Source organism: Podarcis filfolensis, assembly GCF_964270895.1.
Source record: "Podarcis filfolensis genome assembly, chromosome: 6".
Lineage (NCBI taxonomy): Eukaryota > Metazoa > Chordata > Lepidosauria > Squamata > Lacertidae > Podarcis > Podarcis filfolensis.
The window spans coordinates 66,563,512-66,579,471 of record NC_139609.1 but is presented as its reverse complement, the minus strand read 5'-3'; the positions used below and the strand labels follow the sequence as shown (position 1 = coordinate 66,579,471).

Here is a 15,960-nt window from a genome sequence, read left to right as displayed (position 1 = left end):
AGGGAATTCTAATCAACAAAACTATCCGGTGAGCAAGGTTACTTAATTTAGTAACGTATTTTAGGCAGGAGGTTAAAAGCCTTCACAAGGCAGCGAAGAAAACATTTAAAATGCAAAACAGTTCATAAAATTAGAATAAAACCAAGCAGCTATTTGAGACACCATAAATTGTCAGCAGAAAAGGGCTTATTATAACCCTGCAAATATATTTTAAAATAGTTTCTACAGCATCATCCTAAAAGCATGAAGACCAGTGCCTTATTTTCCATAACACATATACTCATTTTTACTTATTCATCGCTTTTATAAGTCATCATTATACTTTACCAGATCTAAATTGGCAACCTAAGAATACATCTCAATATTCCAGTTCCTATTGTAATGCCCTTAGCCACTTTGCTCTATGACTGCTTACCTGTAATGGGCACATCAGTGACAGGTGTCCAGCTGTTGCTGCCCTTCTTGCACTTCTCAATACTGTAGCCCAAGATGCGGGAGTTGCCGGTCTTATGTGGTGCTGCCCATGAGAGTGTGACAGCACCCTTGCTGGTACTGACAATTTTGGGAGGAGCAGGAGGACCAGGAAATGCTGGGGGGACATGCAGTTGCTCATTATTTAAACATTTATACTGCCTGTTAAGACAAGAATAATTTCTATCATAATTTCTAATTCAGCTAACAAGTACCACTAGCAGATGTCCATGCAATTTAGTTACACATCATTGGGGATCTGATGGGATGTTGAATGTTGGCATGGCAAGCTGACAAACAGACATGCAGAAGGGTCCCTGTTACCTTTGGTAGCAGCCATCACTTCATCAGACTCCAGTGCCTCACTGGTACCTTCGGCATTCACCGCTCTCACTTTGAAGTAATAACTTTTGTCGTGTTCCACTTTGTTGGTGGTGAAGACAGTGCTGCTTCCATCGGTCTTCCCCAAGGTCACCCAGGTCTTTCTGCCAACCTGCTGCCTCTCGATAATATAATTCTGGATTGGTTTGCCACCATCGTCTTTGGGGGGCTTCCACTGGATAGTTATACTGTTTGTGGAGCAGTCCACAACTTCAACGGGTCCCATTGGTGGTTGAGGCTTATCTGCATGGAGGAGCAAAACAGAGCTTATGGAAAAAGGTCTTTTGTGTCTGCTTGGTATTGGAATGGTTGCCATATCTTTTGAGTTAAGCGGACAAGATCAATGCAAGGATTCACGTTTTGTGGATAGAAGTTTTAGGTTGAAGACAAGAGAGCTCACAATGACTTCTAGTTCTTGTGATGGCTATACAGTGGTACCTCGGGTTAAGTACTTAATTCATTCCGGAGGTCCGTACTTAACCTGAAACTGTTCTTAACCTGATCCACCACTTTAGCTAATGGGGCCTCCCGCTGCTGCCGTGCCGCAGGAGCATGATTTCTGTTCTCATTGTGAAGCAAAGTTCTTAACCTGAAGCACTATTTCTGGGTTAGCGGAGTCTGTAACCTGAAGCGAGGTACCACTGTATCTTACTTCCGGGATGATAGGTAGCATGCTTCTGAATACCAGTTCCTGGGGAACAAAAGTAGGAGAGGGTTATTGCCCTCATGTCCTGCTTGTGAGCTTCCCAGAGGCACCTGACACTAGTTGGCCACTGTGGGAAGTGGGGTAACAAATCTGATCCAGCAAGGCACTTCTTATGCAGTGCTGGAAAAATGATCAGTCAGCACTTTTTCTTATACTATTTATCAGTAGCATACTAATGTTAATATATCGTTCTTGTCCCTGTCCACACACCACTGCTGCTACTGCTTCGGGTTTCACATGGGAAATGGAGTGCTCTGCAGCCAAGGTGCTTGAATGGGAGGATGCTGGGCTGCTTCCATCTCAACGATCCTGCAGTAGGCACTGTGATTTCCAACAGGAGGAGGCAGCAGTAATGATCAAGCAAGAGAGCAAGCAGGGAGGGGCAAAAATGTTCTATTTTCTGATATGCTAGAGACAGGCATTATAATCAAAAAGCACTTTCTGTGCTATGAACAACCTCTCTCTCTCTCTCTCTCTCTCTCTCTCTCTCTCTCTCTCTCTCTCTGTGTGTGTGTGTGTGTCTGCCTGTCTGTCTGTCTTCAACCTTAATCCAAATTGGTGCATGCCCTGCGCTGCAACTACCTGCTTATAGACACAATGTACCAATAAATAGGGATGTGGGTGGCGCTGTGGTCTAAACCACAGAGCCTAGGGCTTGCCGATCAGAAGGTCAGCGGTTCGAATCCCCGGAACGGGGTGAGCTCCCGTTGCTCGGTCCCAGGTCCTGCCCACCTAGCAGTTCAAAAGCACGTCAAGTGCAAGTAGATAAATAGGTACTGGGAAGGTAAATGGCGTTTCCGTGCACTGCTCTGGTTCGCCAGAAGTGGCTTAGTCATGCTAGCCACATGACCCGGAAGCTGTACGCTGGCTCCCTCAGCCAGTAAAGCGAGATGAGCGCCGCAACTCCAGAGTCGTCCACAAATGGACCTAATGGTCAGGGGTCCCTTTACATTTACCTTTACCAATAAATATGCTCTCTATGCTTCAGCTTCCAAATGTGTGACACCACATGCAGGCCTTAAAGGCCCCCATAAAGTTGTCTTATGCCTTATCGCTAAAATACTTGGGGTCTCTCACCTATAACTACCAGCTTGAGAGTAGCTTCAGTGCTTCCACTCTCATTCTTCAGTTTCACTTTATAATCACCACAGTCCTTCCGATTAGCACTGGATATGGAGAGCCGGGTGAAGTTGTCTGAATAGTCAGTGCTGATCCTGGCATCATCCAGAAGTTCCCCTTCATCCTTTAGCCAAGTTGATCTGACTGGCTTCCGGCCTTCAAATGGGATCTTCACTATGGCATTCTTTCCTGCCTTTACTACTATAGGTTCCTTCTTCAGTTTTTCCAGAAGAGCAGAATCAACATTTGGAGGGTCTGCACATAGAAATAAGAGGTACATGAATTAGCCCTAATATATGGATGCTCTACGCTTATTATTCTTTTAAATAACCCATGAGCCCACAGGAAATAGTGACGCCTAATATTTTGCCAATGGTTGCCAGAACCTCAGAATTCACAGAATTCTTAAACTCTTTCAAAGTGCACCTCACTGAAAACCCACTGACAACGAAAGTCCTTTGTCACTAATCCCAGTATTTGATGTTGTTTACTGCTGATAGTGTGCTTAGTACAAGTGATGCAGTCTTCACTCAGAGGACATACAAACAAACTGTAATAGATCCCAGGGATGGGGAACAGGGTCAGAAGCTAAGTGGTAGCTAAGGTAGCAGGAAGCACTGCAACTGTAATGTAGGGAGTAAAGAAACAGAGGAATAGCAAGCAACGAGCCTAGTATGATTATTATTTTTAAGTGTTTAAAATGTAAATTCTCGGAAGGTATCTAAGTGAGTCAAGATTACAGAGCTGCTGCAAGCGCTGTACAACAATGTGGAAGAAGGTACAGAGGTCAATGAGGGAAAGAGAAATAAAAAAGGAAGGGAAAGTAAACATTTGGACAGCAGGTGGCATGGGAAGAGGTGCCATAGAAATGATGGCAAAGTCATGGGAGAAAACTTTAAGGGCAAGAACTAGATGTGATAGAGAGCCACTGTAGGGAAGTAAGGAGGAACGGTAATTCATAATCAAAGCAACTGGGGAGGAAGATCAGTTTGGCAGAGGCATTCTGAAATGACCAAGGTTCTCATGATGAAATGTCTCCCAGGTGATCCCTACTCTCTGCTTTTGAGAGAATGAGATCTGGTTTATGTGGATTATTAATTCAGTGACTTCATCATGCTTTCCAGCACTATGTGTCCCACAAAATCATATAATACTAAGAGCATAATTCAACCAGTAGCAATTTTAGCACCATTTTCTCTACTAGGCTGGACTAGACTTGCCTTCAACAAAAATAGATGCCTCTGTTCGGACTCCTCCAGCTTCGAATTTGTATTTTCCAGCATGGCTATCTTGTACTTCATCTATTAATAGCTTGTGGACTGGGCCCTCCTTCTCAATGGAGATTCCATCCTGGCCTGTTATCTTGCGGGGAGGTAGACAGAAGGTAAAGAAATATTCTCTCTCGGAAATCACATGGAACATTGCAGCAAACAGATAGAGAGTGTCATAAAGTCAGCTATTTTCTCTAAACTGGTTTTAGACATGTCCCATCTTAGGTTGATAACAACAAGAGGCAAAGTTAGGCATTGTGTTCCTCCTGTTTGTTGTCTGCATTATGGAAGCTTTATTTCAAGATAAAACATTAAAGTGAAAAAGATGAGTATAAGACTAAAAAGACAATCTTGAGATGTTTACTGCTTTCAAGTTACCTTGAACCCATCTTTAAACCAAGTTCCCTCAAGCTGGTCATTGTTGAGGCTGCAAGTTAACACAGCTGGTTTTCCTTTTGGTGCATGGAGGTCAAATAAACCTTGGTTGAAACGAGGATGTGATTCTGTGCAAACAAAAGAGATAGAAGGGACTATTTTTAGAAAACATCTTTGAAAACATGAGAGATGTTATAAATTCAAATAAATGAAACAGGGACACAATAAATTACAGTAAGCCCGCAACTTACATGAGGGTTCGGTTACCAGGAACTGAACGCAAATGCAAAAACACGTAAATTCTCAGATGACCTGCCCCTCACTCTCAGACCACCTTTGCTTGCTCTCTGTGCCCTATCTCATTATCTGGTTCTCTGACTCCAACTCTCTAAATACACTCAAACACTCTCCCAGGGTGAGTACAAAGGCTGATGGGATTGCCAACTATTGTTTCCTGCTCCCCTGCTTTTTTCTGACATTTTTTAAAAAGCGTATTTGAATTGCCCCCCAATTTTTTCCAATTTACATATATATTTTTGATCACCTGCATACGGTTGTGGTCACGTAAAAAAAAAAGTGAGCATAAGTTGTGGGCTTACTGTGTTCATAAATATATAAATACCTCTCACATCCTCTTCAAGAAGACTTCCTCCTCTCCCTTTCCTGTCCCTGGTTCTTGAAATATCAGATGAAGTAAGTTGACTGGCATCTAAGTCAGACAGCTGTCTTCTTCTGTCACCAGCATGGGTTCCAGCGTCAGAAAGGCCAGAAGACTGTCCATAGCCTAGGAACTCTTCACCAGGAATGCCTGACATGTTCTCATACAGGGATCCATCAACACCTCTAACTCCTGGACCAACACCAAATCCACCTAGCCTCCCATCTCTACCATCCAACCATCCTTCACCACTAAGACCACCAGCACCAGTTCCACTAACCCTGCCATCCTTACCTATACCCCCTTCACCATAACCCTCACCTGATACACCATACTTGTTGCCAGCTCCTCCAGTTCGATCCATCATGCTCCCCATGCCTCCTAATCCAGTGCCAGCACCACCAGCCTCAGTTCCATGTAAAGTACCTGCCTGACCATAAAGGTCACCGGTGCTCCCTACACCTCTTAACCCAACACCACCAACCCCAGGAAGCACACCATCCTTACCATGATGACCTCTCATACCTTCTGCACCAGAAACACCAGTACTGTCAAGCAGACTGTCTGTGCCACCAGCACCACCAAGTCCACCAATGCCTGGTCGACTTGGCATTCCATCCTTACCATAGAGCCCACCAATGCCGCCAGCACCACCAGGTCCGCCAGCACCAGCTCCACCTAACATACCATCCTTGCCATAAAGTCCACCTACTCCACCAGCACCACCAACTCCACCAGCACCACCAGCACCACCAGGTCCGCCAGCACCAGCTCCAGCTCCAGCTCCAGCTAACATACCATCCTTACCATAAAGTCCACCTACTCCCCCAGCACTGCCAGCTCCCCCAGCACCAGCTCCACTTAGCACCCCATCCTTGCCGTAGAGTCCACCTACTCCACCAGCACCACCAGCTCCACCTAACACACCATCCTGACCATAAAGTCCACCTACTCCACCAGCACCGCCAGTTCCCCCAGCACCGGCTCCACCTAGCATCCCATCCTTGCCATAGAGTCCACCTACTCCACCAGCACCGCCAGCTCCACCAGCACCACCAGGTCCGCCAGCAGCAGTTCCAGATAACATACCATCCTTGCCATAAAGTCCACCTACTCCCCCAGCACCACCAGGTCCACCAGCACCAGCTCCACCTAAAACACCATCCTTATCATAAAGTGCACCTACTCCACCAGTACCACCAGGTCCGCCAGCACCAGCACCAGCACCAGCTCCACCTAACACACCATCCTGACCATATAGTCCCCCTACTCCACCAGTACCACCAGGTCCGCCAGCACCAGCACCAGCTCCACCGAAAACACCATCCTTACCATAAAGTCCCCCTACTCCACCAGCACCAGCTCCACCTAACACACCATCCTTACCATAAAGTCCCCCTACTCCACCAGCACCGCCAGCTCCACCAGCACCAGCTCCACCTAATACACCATCCTTGCCATAAAGTCCCCCTACTCCACCAGCACTGCCAGGTCCACCAGCACCACCTAACATACCATCCTGGCCATAAAGTCCCCCAAATCCACCAGGACCACCAGCTCCACCAGCCCCAGCTCCACCTAGCATCCCATCCTTGCCATGAAGTCCACCAGTACCACCAGGTCCGCCAATACCGGCTCCACCTAGCATCCCATCCTTGCCATAAAGTCCCCCTACTCCACCAGCACCACCAGGTCCACCAGCACCAGCTCCATCTAGCATTCCATCCTTGCCATAAAGTCCACCTACTCCACCAGTACCACCAGGTCCACCAGCACCAGCTCCACCTAGCATTCCATCCTTCCCATAAAGTCCCCCTACTCCACCAGCACCACCAGGTCCGCCAGCACCAGCTCCACCTAGCATTCCATCCTTCCCATAAAGTCCTCCTACTCCACCAGCACCACCAGGTCCACCAGCACCAGGTCCAGCTAACATACCATCCTGGCCATAAAGTCCACCTACTCCACCAGCACCACCTACTCCACCTACTCCACCAATCCCACCAGGTCCGCCAGCTCCAGCTCCACCTAGCATCCCATCCTTGCCGTAGAGTCCACCTACTCCACCAGCACCACCAGGTCCGTCAGGTCCAGTTCTGCCTAGCATACCATCCTTACCATAAGGTCCTCCTACACCACCAGCACCACCCATTCCACCAGCACCACCACTGCCTAAGAAACCATCCTTCCCATACAGTCCACCTACTCCACCAGCACCACCAAGTTGACCAGCTCCAATTGGCAGACCGTCTTTGCCACAAAGTCCACCTACTCCACCAGCACCATCAAGTCCACCAGCTCCACCTAGAAAACCATCTTTGCCGTAAAGTCCACCCACTCCACCAGCACCCTCAGTGCCAGCTCCACCTAACATACCATCCTTACCATAAGTTCCCCCTACTCCACCAGCACCACCAGGTCCACCAGCACCAGCTCCACCTAGCATCCCATCCTTCCCATAAAGTCCTCCTACTCCACCAGCACCGGCGGCTCCACCAGCACCAGCTCCACCTAACATACCATCCTTGCCATAAAGTCCCCCAAATCCACCAGCACCACCAGCACCACCAGCACCAGCTCCACCTAGCATCCCATCCTTACCATAAAGGCCACCTACTCCACCAGCACTGCCAGGTCCACCAGCACCACCTAACATACCATCCTGGCCATAAAGTCCCCCAAATCCACCAGGACCACCAGCTCCACCAGCCCCACCTCCACCTAGCATCCCATCCTTGCCATAAAGTCCCCCTACTCCACCAGCACCACCAGCTCCACCAGCACCAGCACCACCTAACATACCATCCTTACCATAAAGTCCACCTATACCAGCACCACCAGCTCCCCCAGCTCCAGCTCCACCTAGCATCCCATCCTTGCCATAGAGTCCACCTACTCCACCAGCACCAGCTCCACCTAGCATCCCATCCTTGCCGTAGAGTCCACCTGCTCCACCAGCACCACCACCTCCACCTAATACACCATCCTTCCCATAAAGTCCACCTACTCCCCCAGCACCGCCAGCTCCCCCAGCACCAGCTCCACCTAGCATCCCATCCTTGCCGTAGAGTCCACCTACTCCACCAGCACCACCACCTCCCCCTAGCATCCCATCCTTGCCATAAAGTCCCCCTACTCCACCAGCACCACCACCTCCACCAAGCATGCCATCCTTACCATAAAGTCCACCTACTCCCCCAGCACCGCCAGCTCCCCCAGCACCAGCTCCACCCAGCATCCCATCCTTGCCGTAGAGTCCACCTACTCCACCAGCACCAGCTACACCTACCATACCATCCTTGCCATAGAGTCCACCTACTCCACCAGCACCACCAAACCCAGCTCCTGGCCCACTTGCTCCATTAAGTGTGGAACCACCTGAAGTTTGCAGTCCACCTGCACCTCCAGATCCAGTTCCTGTGCCACCTAACATAGCATCTTTACCATGCAGTGAACCCATGCCACCCAAACCACCCATTCCTCCACCAACACCATTTCCAGTATGTCCCATATGTTCACTACTACCACCAGCAAATCTAGAGAACTCATGCCCTTCTCCCATGTCTGTCCCCACCCCAGCAAACTGTCCCATCTTCCCATCTCTGTTGGCTCCTCCTCTTCCCAAAGACCCATCTTTTCCTAAGGAACCATAAGATTCTCCTTCGCCAGCTTGGCCATTCTTATACTGGCCATCCTGCTCATCACGGCCTTGTCCTTGACGAAGTTTCTTTGCGCGGTCTTCATCTAGCTGTTTCTTCCGCCATCCAGTTATATCATCACTATCTCCTTCAGTCTGTTTTCTCTTTCCTTTAGCTGCATTGTAAACATATTGCTAGTCAGCTTAAACTAGTTCACAGCCATGTACAAGAAATAAATGAGAAAACAAGGGGGAAACTAATGTAGTGCACAATAATTTTGTTTTAATCAGAACCATATTAAGGAAATAGATATGATGCCACCGATGGTGTGTGTGCCATTTTATTCTCCATCATGATCAATATTATACATGAATTTTGTTAGTTAGTTTGTTTTAAGTGAAGGAAATCGCCTCTTATTTCCAAATAGTTACTGGCATTAACAAAAACAACCAAAATGGCATCATAGGCCACAAATCAAAGTCATGCCCACTAGATTGACTCATATCTTTAACAATGGTATGGACAAGTGAATAAAGGTTAGGGACTATCAATGAATATTGGCTATGGCAACTAAAATGGGTCCTTTATATCTCTTTCTGCTAGTGTTGGAGACAGTGCGCTGGTATAGATGAACTGTTGGCGTTTTTACAATTTAACAAAGTTTTCTACAGAACTCCTTTCCTTTAAAACAATGACATTTCTAATACATGTTAAACATGCTAGACAGGAAAGCACAAGCACAATTAAAGGATTGCTATTTAAAGTTACTGGTGTAAGAAATAATGACAATAGGCCCTAAGGTTTCTTCCAATATCTATCCCATTTAGATCAGCCTGCACTCCATAGTTGGGCGCTTAACAATCAGTCCTTGGATGTAGAACCCTGAAGTGCTGCTGTGAGGGAATGGGGTACCCCACTTCACAATAGATTATAGTGTGAGAAATCGAGATTAGATCACCACTCACATTCAACCTCAAGCCAGGCACTTGAAGAGCGGTCTCCAATATCAATGGTGTAAGTCCCCTTGTCAGAGGCCTGGGTGTTTTTGATGATTAGGCGATGAGTTAGGCCATCTTCTGAGACCGAAATTTCATACTTGTCATTGGACTCTAGAATACGGTCTCTGTGCAGCCACGTAGCGTTGGAGCAGGGTTCGTAGAGAGTGCACTGAAAGACAGCATTTCCTTGCTCGTGGCATCTCACCTCACCAAGAGGATAGCGAAAACTTACTGGGATGGCTGCAATACCAAATTGATGTTAAACAGACATGCAACAGATTCTGACCACAGGGCAGCTTTGGAAGAGCAGTGAGATGGATGGAACGTGGGGAAACCCAGTTCCATTCAGCAGCGAGTGAGGGCTTAGTATCTGCCTTCCAAAATTACCCAAACAAATGCTAAAACCTGAACTTCCAGCCCTGATTTGGCAACCCTGATAGCCTGATAAGGACTGCATGTGAAAACCTCCGAGAAATTTATCTGCCCTTATTTATGCAGCAATTTTTAACCCTCAGAGTATACATTAAAGCTTGTGAGATGCTCTAATGTCAGCTGGGGCTCCATATCTAGACTGTAGCTAGGTGCTATCATGTTTTTGCTTTTTGGTAAAATGAGGTCTTAAAACCTCATGTTTGATAAAATATGCACAATTGTGCAATTATAAATCAGCCCCTTCTGCCTTCTAATCAAGTTCTCAGCCTACACAGCATCTTTCTATTAAAGCTGAGCTCAGTCACAAAAGTGAGAGCTGCTTCACATCTTATGAGACATTTGATCCAACATGGGTATAAATCCCTGGCGTGTGTGTTTATGTACTATGTACATCAAAAAGACACAACTGATACATGTTATAGCCTTAAAAAGACTAACGCGTCAAGAAGCCCTGAGGCCTTAGTTTGAACATTTGTTTTATTGTTAATTTTTGTTGTTAATTTTTGACACCAGTCAGGTGGCAATCCTATGCATTCTGCAACCCTGAGGCTAAACACAAGACTTGCTTCTGAGAGACCATGCATAGGATTGAGCTGTAACTTTGAGATTTAATTACAGCTGAGACTAGGGGTGTGCAAGAATCCCCCTGGTAGTTATTTCATTTTTGTTATTAAGCCCTCACTCATTTAGTGATTCATTAATTAATAACCACATTCATTTTCATTATTATTTAATTCATTGTCATTATTCTCATTTGTTCTTGGCTTCCCCCTGCCTTCTATGGGACATCCAGTGGCACTTCTTCTCCTTGTTACTCTGTGTTTTCCAGTTGGTATGAAAATATCAAGCATTTCATTCCCTTTCTAAGGAATCAGACCTTAGACTCAGACCTGCTAAATTTCAGACAGACAGGGAAAAGGGCCCCTGTTTCATGATCAGACTATGTATCAACTAATCTCTCTCTGTCAAACTACAATGGTACCTTGGTTCTTGAACTTAATCCATTCTGGGAGTCCGTTCAACTCACAAAACTGTTTGAAAACTAAGGTGCGGCTTCCAATTGGCTGCAGGAGCTTCTTGCACTTAATCGGAAGCCACATCAGACATTCAGCTTCTGAAAAACGTTTGCAAACCAGAACACTTACTTCTGGGTTTGCGGTGTTTGGGAGCTGATTTGTTCGACAACTAAGCCATTCAGGAACCAAGGTACCACTGTACAAATCATTAACTCATCCACACTCTTGCTTCTCCCATGCCCGGAAAGCATGGGTCTGGGTGGTTTTCTGCTTCTCCTGCACTTTCTAAGCATAGATCTGAGTGGTTTTGTCCTTTTCCATTCTTTAGTGATAAATCGGAGAAAACATGATTGGCATTTGCTCCAATTTAGCAGTGAAGACTTTGCATTTTTCCAGGGGAAAACAAGTCTGGATGAGCCCTTTGGAAATGCGGAAGTTAGGAAAACTACCACACCTCAACCAGTAATCTTCATCTGATCTATACCTGCTGTTAGTAGGAGATGAATGGTTCCAAACAAGTCATAAATGAGCAATGAACGAATATATGACATTTGGAATTCATCCAGAACTCTGGCATTTGTTTCTTTACTAGTAATATCAAATGAAATGAGTGGCCCCCATTCATTTCAATTTTTTCCATATGCTATGAAACAAATGCACACCCCCTCTAGGTTCTGTGCACAACCCCATGGTCACGAAGCCTTACATTCTGCTTCCAGCTCAGTTGAGAAAACATCTACATCTTCTACTTTGATCTGGTACACGCCAGCATCTTCTGGCTGCAGATCGTTGATGATAAAATTGTACTTTTTGCCAACCTGTCGCAGGCAGTGCTTTGTGTTTTCACTGTCAAATCCAAAATTGATCATCTGGCCATCCTGAAGGGAGGAAGGAAAGAGAATAAATTCACAGGAAGGTCAGAATCATCTTGCAAACAATGTAAACCAAAGTCCAAGCAAAATGATCCTTGCAAATGTCCATTTGCAACAAATTGACAGGTGACAAAGATTTGAAGCCACTATAATTGGGAATCATTGGTGGCCCCACCAAAAAAACAAGCTAACTAGGGATTTAAAATGAACACGGATATGTAAATATTCGTAAATATTGAGTTTTGAGAATTTGGGCTGTCAGCATCAGGAATAGGTATTCATAAGAACATAAGAAGAGCCTGTTGGATCAGGCCCCATGGCCCATCTAGTGCAGCATCTTGTCCTCAAAGTGGCCAACCAGTTGCCTGTGGGAAAGCAGCAAGCAGGACCCACCCAAGCACTGTTAGTTTCTGTTTTGCCACTGAGCAGCTGCTTGGAGTCACAGGACTCTGTTTACATTCCAGAGATCTTCCAGTCTCACGGGAAACGAGACGGGATGTGACGTTAGTGGTTTCCTGTTTCCTTTGTTCCTTTGTTCCCTTGTTCCTTTGTCCAGTTGCTCTCTGCTTCCATAGAGAGAGGATGTCTTTTCTGTCTGCATAGCTTAGAAATAAACTCTTTATAATGTAGCCCAAACCTCTCGTCTCTTTCCTGTGCTGGAAACTCTGCTGAAGAATGTGCCTTGGAGCCTCATCAAAGGCTCAGGTCATTAAACACGTCGGGAGGTGATTCCGAAGACTCGGAGGAAGAAAATGAGCTTTATCAGCTTGGCCGAGCGGAGATCCCGACAAGCACAACATCACTTTCTTCTGCTGTTTCCAGCAACTGCTATTATTGCCTCTGACCATGGAGGTAGAGCAAACCCATTGATAGATCCACCATAAATTTATCTAATCCTCTTTTTTTTTGTTAAATCGTTTTTATTAATTTTCCAATAAAAAACATCCAATTAACATATCAAGTAATAATCCAATAAAAATAAAAAACTAAAATAAAAAAGACCAAATTATCATCCAAATTATAATTATTAATTTTTCAGGGTTTCCCATAGTCTGGACCTTGAAGCGTATCTCCAAATCTCAATCCTTCCTCTCCTCTTTGTTTCCATATTTTCCACATCTCGATTTTAACGCTATAATAAGCAGCCAGGCACAACAAGCACTTTCTTCTGCTGTTTCCAGCAACTGCTATTATTGCCTCTGACCATGGAGGTAGAGCAAACCCATTGATAGATCCTCCATCAGTTTATCTAATCCTCTTTTAAAACCACCCCAGTTGGGAGCCATCACTGAGAGTCTCATTGTTTAACTATTTGTACCCCATCCTTCTGACTGGGTTGCCCTGGCCACTCTGGGTGGCTATGTGCTACATGAAAAAGTACTTTCTTTTATCTGTCCTAAATCTTCCAACATTCAAGTTCACTGGATATCCAATGAGGACTAGTATTATGAGAGGGGGAGAAAAACTTTTCGCTATCCAGTTTCAACATAACATGCGTAACTTCTGTCATGTCACCTCTTACCTTTGCTCTAAACTAAAAGGCCCAAACACTACCTCTCACCATAGGAGAGTTGTTCCATCCCCTGTTCCTTTTGACTGCCCCTTTCTGAACCTTTTCCAACTCTACAGTATCCTTTTGGAAAATTATTGTGTCATTGTTACTCCTCCTGAAGAGAAAGATGTAGATGCTGTGCTTTCACTTTAACACATTCCCTTCTGAATTTTGTTTATACTGTAGGACTATATATATATATACTGTATAGTATACCATGGAGTCAAGCAGTGCTGCTATACATTTCTCAGTTTCTCTCCTGAGCTACTTAGCTCCAGTTCAGCCCAGATGTCTGATATGGTACAACTCTGTGACTTGACTTGACTTAACCTTCCTTACCTTGTATAGGTAAATTCTACTTTCCGGATTTTTCAGTTCCATCTCTAGATCAAATGAAGCATTTCCTTGCACCTCATTGACTCTGACATGCCTCAGGTTTCTGAGGTTGAGTAGATACTGTAAAGAGCAAAGAGGAGATGAAAGCACAGGGATATAATAGTGGATTTCAAGGACTATTAACACAGCTTAAATGGGGTACCACCTGTTCTGAAGACAACCAAGTCAATTATTTCAGCAGCAGCAAGCAAGATTACCATTTCAATGCTTTTTAGATAAATCTAGGTGTTCTCCTTTCTAAGGAGAATGTGCTGTGGAAAACAAGCCCAAGCCTTGTGGCAAGTTCACTATAATACTCAGAGCCTTGGCAATAAAGTTTTAAATTTCACCTGGAGATCTGTGACTGGGTCATTTAATCCGCATGGGACCTTCAGAAAAACTTACTCAATTCTGAATTTGTGACACAGGTAACGTCATAATTCAGCGGTAAAGCATCTACTTTGCAGGCAGAATTTCCTAACAACAGTCCTCAGGCATCTCTAGATAGGACTGTGAGAGATCCCTGCCTTCAATCTTGAGGAGCTGCTGGCAGCCAGTGTAGAAAATACTGAGCCTGGTGAACCAATGAACTGACTCAGTATAAGACAATTTCTTCTTCTTTCTATGAAATGCAACAAGATGAGGATTTGCCTCCCTAGATTCTGGTGTTAAAGAAATAGCCTTACCTGTGCCTGCTTGTCCTCTCTCTCCTTCTTCATCTCCTGAAGCCTCCTCAGCATCCCACGGAAGTCAACAATGCCATACTTCAGGCAGATCCTTTCATAATCTTTCTTATCTGCATTCAGCAGTAACTGCCAGATCTGTTCCATATCAATTTCCTTCTTTGGAGCACTTGAAGGTGTTCTGAGAGAGTTAAGTACCAGGAAGAAAAACCCTGATTATATGTGAATAGCAGGAGACATCTTTCTCAATATGTATATGTGGTGGGGTGTTTTTCCAAACCGTCTTCAGAATATGAGGCAAATCCACTAGGAACATACTAGTAGGACTCCATTTGTTTTCTTTAATGACACTATATACAGCCTCCTCTGTTTATGATGGGGATGTTTGCAGCTAATGGCAGAATTGCACTCAGCGGGTGGCATTATTAAGTACAATACATTATTTCTACAAGCTAAAGTAACTCTGCATTGGAACATCTTACCTGGGGAGATGTTGGGCCTCCTACCATTTGGAATCATGTAACAGTAATTTATCAAGAAGATGATTTAAGCCTATCTGTACACACAGTATTTATTATTCACTTATTACATTTATAGTTCCCTTTTCTTCCATGGAGCTCACAGTTTACCCCTTCCTCATTTTATCCTCACACAACCCTGTGAGGTAGGTTAAGATGAGAGACTGCCACTGGCCCAAGGTCACCCGATGAGCTCCATGGCTGAGTGGAGATTCAAACTCTGGTCTCCTAGTTCCTAGTGCAGCACACTAACCAATGCACCCCACTGGCTCTCCCCTTAATATTAATTTTACGATCTTAAACAAATGGTAAAACCAGAAGACCACATTGATGTCCTACCCTCCCACCCCCAAATTTACTTAAGCAAAAAGGTTATAACTTCAGGAGAAAGAGATAAAAAAACTGCAAAGCAAGACCAATTGTATAAGGAATCATACACTACTGACAGCAACATCTATTGGGGACTGATCCCTATTACTGTCAGAAGCAAGATATCTGCTTATTATATACTGATGTTCATGAACATTTTCTGCAGAATATCTGTTTATATAACACCCTCTGCAAGTGGGACTGTCAGCCATTTTTTGGAAGACAGGGACCCCCTTCCCCCTACTTTATAAAACAACCTGTTCTTGAAAACACTCACCGTTTCTTTAATGTTTTTCTGAAGTCCTGCAGCTCCTTCTTCAGGTCTGTAAGATTTTTTAAAGAAGAATTGGCATGCAATGAAAATGGGGCTTCCTTAACCCAGAGCTTAATAAGAGCGTTGATGTGGTCAATGTATTATCAAGTGGCAAAGTCTTGGCTTGTGAGCCTCCAGACCGATGCAGCTTACCTGTCTGTGGTGCAGAAGAAGTCTGCTTCGCTTTCTTCTTGAAGCCGACTGATCAGTTAC

The 15,960-nt window shown here is 45.1% G+C and overlaps 1 protein-coding gene across 50 annotated transcripts in view; it reads right to left on the bottom strand.

Moving 5' to 3' along the window:
* Window positions 1-15,960, bottom strand: part of IGFN1 (immunoglobulin like and fibronectin type III domain containing 1) — a 46,406-nt gene that overhangs the window by 12,518 nt on the left and 17,928 nt on the right. Inside the window, exons 6-21 of one of the 50 annotated variants that reach the window (XM_083617250.1) lie at window positions 15,901-15,948; window positions 15,712-15,757; window positions 14,551-14,728; window positions 13,829-13,945; window positions 11,772-11,943; window positions 9,585-9,857; window positions 7,820-8,794; window positions 7,703-7,774; window positions 7,547-7,564; window positions 6,350-6,760; window positions 4,946-6,289; window positions 4,327-4,451; window positions 3,898-4,039; window positions 2,636-2,932; window positions 796-1,095; window positions 416-589 (exon numbers count right to left, since the gene is read on the bottom strand). In XM_083617250.1, coding sequence (XP_083473376.1) covers window positions 416-589; window positions 796-1,095; window positions 2,636-2,932; window positions 3,898-4,039; window positions 4,327-4,451; window positions 4,946-6,289; window positions 6,350-6,760; window positions 7,547-7,564; window positions 7,703-7,774; window positions 7,820-8,794; window positions 9,585-9,857; window positions 11,772-11,943; window positions 13,829-13,945; window positions 14,551-14,728; window positions 15,712-15,757; window positions 15,901-15,948 — 4,692 coding nt within the window. Of the gene's footprint in view, window positions 1-415; window positions 590-795; window positions 1,096-2,635; window positions 2,933-3,897; window positions 4,040-4,326; window positions 4,452-4,945; window positions 6,290-6,349; window positions 8,795-9,584; window positions 9,858-11,771; window positions 11,944-13,828; window positions 13,946-14,550; window positions 14,729-15,711; window positions 15,758-15,900; window positions 15,949-15,960 lie in introns of all 50 variants that reach the window. The other 49 variants (XM_083617253.1, XM_083617255.1, XM_083617236.1 and 46 more) reach the window with 49 other exon arrangements.